General features: G+C 46.6%; 1 protein-coding gene across 1 annotated transcript; it reads left to right on the top strand.

Moving 5' to 3' along the window:
- Positions 1–227: 227 nt before the first annotated feature.
- tmem42b (transmembrane protein 42b) lies at positions 228–2,349 on the top strand (the record flags this gene model as incomplete). The annotated part of the gene is made up of 3 exons (XM_080045832.1): positions 228–404; positions 1,571–1,717; positions 2,206–2,349. The coding sequence occupies 3 exons, from the start codon at positions 228–230 to the stop codon at positions 2,347–2,349; spliced, it is 468 nt and encodes a 155-aa protein (XP_079901958.1).
- Positions 2,350–2,859: the final 510 nt, after the last annotated feature.

The following is a 2,859-nucleotide window of genomic DNA, read 5'->3' as shown; positions in this document are numbered from 1 at the left end:
CGTGACTGCCACCGGACGGTTGACTGTTGGCGGTGCAGGGAAACACACACACACACACACACACACACACACACACACACACACACACACACACACACACACACACACACACACACACACGTAGCCTACAGACACATGCAGGCAGCTGAAGCCAGACCAGCAGCAGTAGCAGCAGCAGAGATGTAAAGATGCTTCGAGAGTTCTGTGCCTGTACGTTCGACCCCAACATGTTCCCGGGAGTTTTCTATGCACTGCTGGCAGGGTTTCTCGGGGCCGTGGCGTCGTCGTCGGCCAAGCTGTCCCTCGGAGCCGACTACCTGAAGGGAGTCTGTGAAACCGGACTCCGGACGTGGGGAGAGCAGCGGAAATTTAGACAAGCGGACGAAACTACCGCCTGCGACCGGGTGAGTGAGGCATCGCCGCTGTAGAGTCATCGCGTTAATTATTAACACGGTAAAGGGAGGCTGTGAATAATGTAGTGCCGAGGTGCGTGCCCGCGAGCCGGGTGGTTTCTGAAGGGGGAAGTTGCGGGGTTATCCCCGCCTCTACTCTGCTCCCCGACTCCCTCAGCATCAGCACCATCAGCAGCATCGCACCGGGGGGAGCCCATGCAGCAGCTGCACTCTCGTGCTGTGTCCGCGTGCCTTCAGTGACATTGCAGCTCGTGGCCAACGTGTGTGTGTGTGTGGTTGAGTCGGTTATTTTAAACGCAACATGTCTCAGGCAGCGTCTAAGTGCTGATTGGTAGCGGAGGAATTGGCTGGTTTCTGAAAAGGCGGTCAGGTTTCACGTGTGACCTTCACGCTCACCGCGCACGTCACACAATGGTGACGTCATAAACATCTGCAGGCAGCTGTCTAGCTAATTATGTATGCAGGTGGATGTCAAACAGATAATGTTAATATGCAGCAGGAGATCTGTATGCTTCATATTCATTCTCATTCTATTGCATTGAATAGGCTACTTTTAGCATACTTTTCGTACAAGGTTGAGTCAACGATTCTTATCAAAAATTATTTTTGTAAAATCAGCAAATATCTTTTCACCGTCCACTACCTGTCCGTGTAGGCCTCCCTTGTGTGCTCTGTAAGAAGTCTGGTTTATACACAGCCCAGGTTCTGTAAACAGGTAGACTATGTAGCTGGACTGAGCCCGTCCACACTTCTCCAATCAATTAGCTATAGGCAGCGTTTGTGATGTTAGTAGCAAGCAACTATATTGGACACAGTGTTGTTGTAAGGACTGCTGATGCCAACGCATGATGCGTCTAGGTGGCAGAGCGTCTGAAGGAGCATTTCAAATATCAACACGCTTTCTCTGGAATGACATACTCTACCTTTAAAGTACATTGTGTTAACAATATAGAGAATGAATCTGCCAGAGTGTAAATACTGCATTATGCATATGGCTGCGGTGATTTATTTGAATTAAATTCAGTCTCATGCAGCAATTTAGTTTTTGAAACAACACATTTATGAAGAGAATTATAGGATGAATTGGTCATCATAAGAAATCTACAACTTGCACTGAGGCAGACATGAAACAATACCTTTCTGTGTTTGTGTTCCAGCTTCATATCCCTCTGAGGCTGCTGTGTGGCGGGATGCTTTTCACCTGCAATGCTGTGATGTGGACCTTCCTTGCCAAAGCGCTCAGGTATTCCTCCTCCTCCACCCGAACCACTGTGACCACTACCGCCTCCAACTTCATATCTTCCGTGAGTAACAGCCTACTACACACAACATCCCAGAAACCCATCTTGTCTTTTCTTGGTAGTCTTACTGCAAAACACTTCACATTAGACTGTAGTGGAGTGTAGGTTTATTTCAAAGTGACCCTTGCAGCCCTTCTTCCTAATATAATGTGCTTCATTTTAGAAAATAGGCTAGTCTATATTCAGAGAATAACTGAATGAGAATAGCTTTTTTACAGGAAGTGCATACCCTTGTGTGACATATCCCATCAAGACCTTCTTATTGGTTGATATTTAAAGGGATAGTTCAGTATTTTTGAAGTTGGGTTGTATACTTATATGCATAGTTAGTCTGTTACCTTACAGAGATGGCGGTCAGCACAGTCATTTAAGGAGTTTGGGGGAGATGTCGCTGTAGCAGAAGTCAGCATTGTACTGTTGCAGAGGGGGACAGTCAAACATTCTGAACTATCACTTTAAATAGGACCCCTGATTTTCTTCACCTCTTGCAGGCTTTCCTTGGGCAGCTGATCTTCGGTGAAGCCCAGATAACGTTGTGGTGGGTCGGGATCTCCCTGACCTTCTCCGGTCTGTTGGTACTGCAGAGGGTTTCACCGCAGGACGGACATCAGAACACAGTGGCTAAGGACAAATAATATGTCTCGTCTCCACTAGCTCAGGTCAACAGCCTGGCTCAAGCGTGTGGTCGGCATCTCCTCTGATTTATAACTACCAAAGAACAGTGACATCTTCAAAGTGCACACGATGCACTTTTATTGAATTAAGACCTTCTTTGGAAAAATGTCACTTATTTTAAAAACAAATTGTTTCCTGATTAACCAAATGGCACTCAAAATGTGTATTCCTAACAAAGAGGAAAAGCTTTATTTGGATTGAGTGACTATTTCTCCTTCAGGTTGCAATTTGTGGCTGTTAAGGCGAATAACAGCCTTGTTTAGGCCTGTCCTGAAGTCAGAGGAGATGTTGGCCTCAGCCACGGCAAAGCTTCAGCTCCGCTAGTGGAGACAAGCTAATAAATGTCTGACCCCGCTTCCCAAAAGTGCTACAATAGCCTTTGTCCGCAGACATTGAAACAAAATGATACAAGCTACAACAGCAGAACAACTGACGAGCTAACAGAAGAAATGTGAAGGAAAGGAAGGGCC

This window comes from Ammodytes marinus, assembly GCF_949987685.1.
Source record: "Ammodytes marinus genome assembly, chromosome: 17".
Classification (NCBI taxonomy): Eukaryota; Metazoa; Chordata; class Actinopteri; order Uranoscopiformes; family Ammodytidae; genus Ammodytes; species Ammodytes marinus.
The sequence above is the reverse complement of the archived record's forward strand: the minus strand, read 5'-3'. Positions and strand labels throughout refer to the sequence as shown.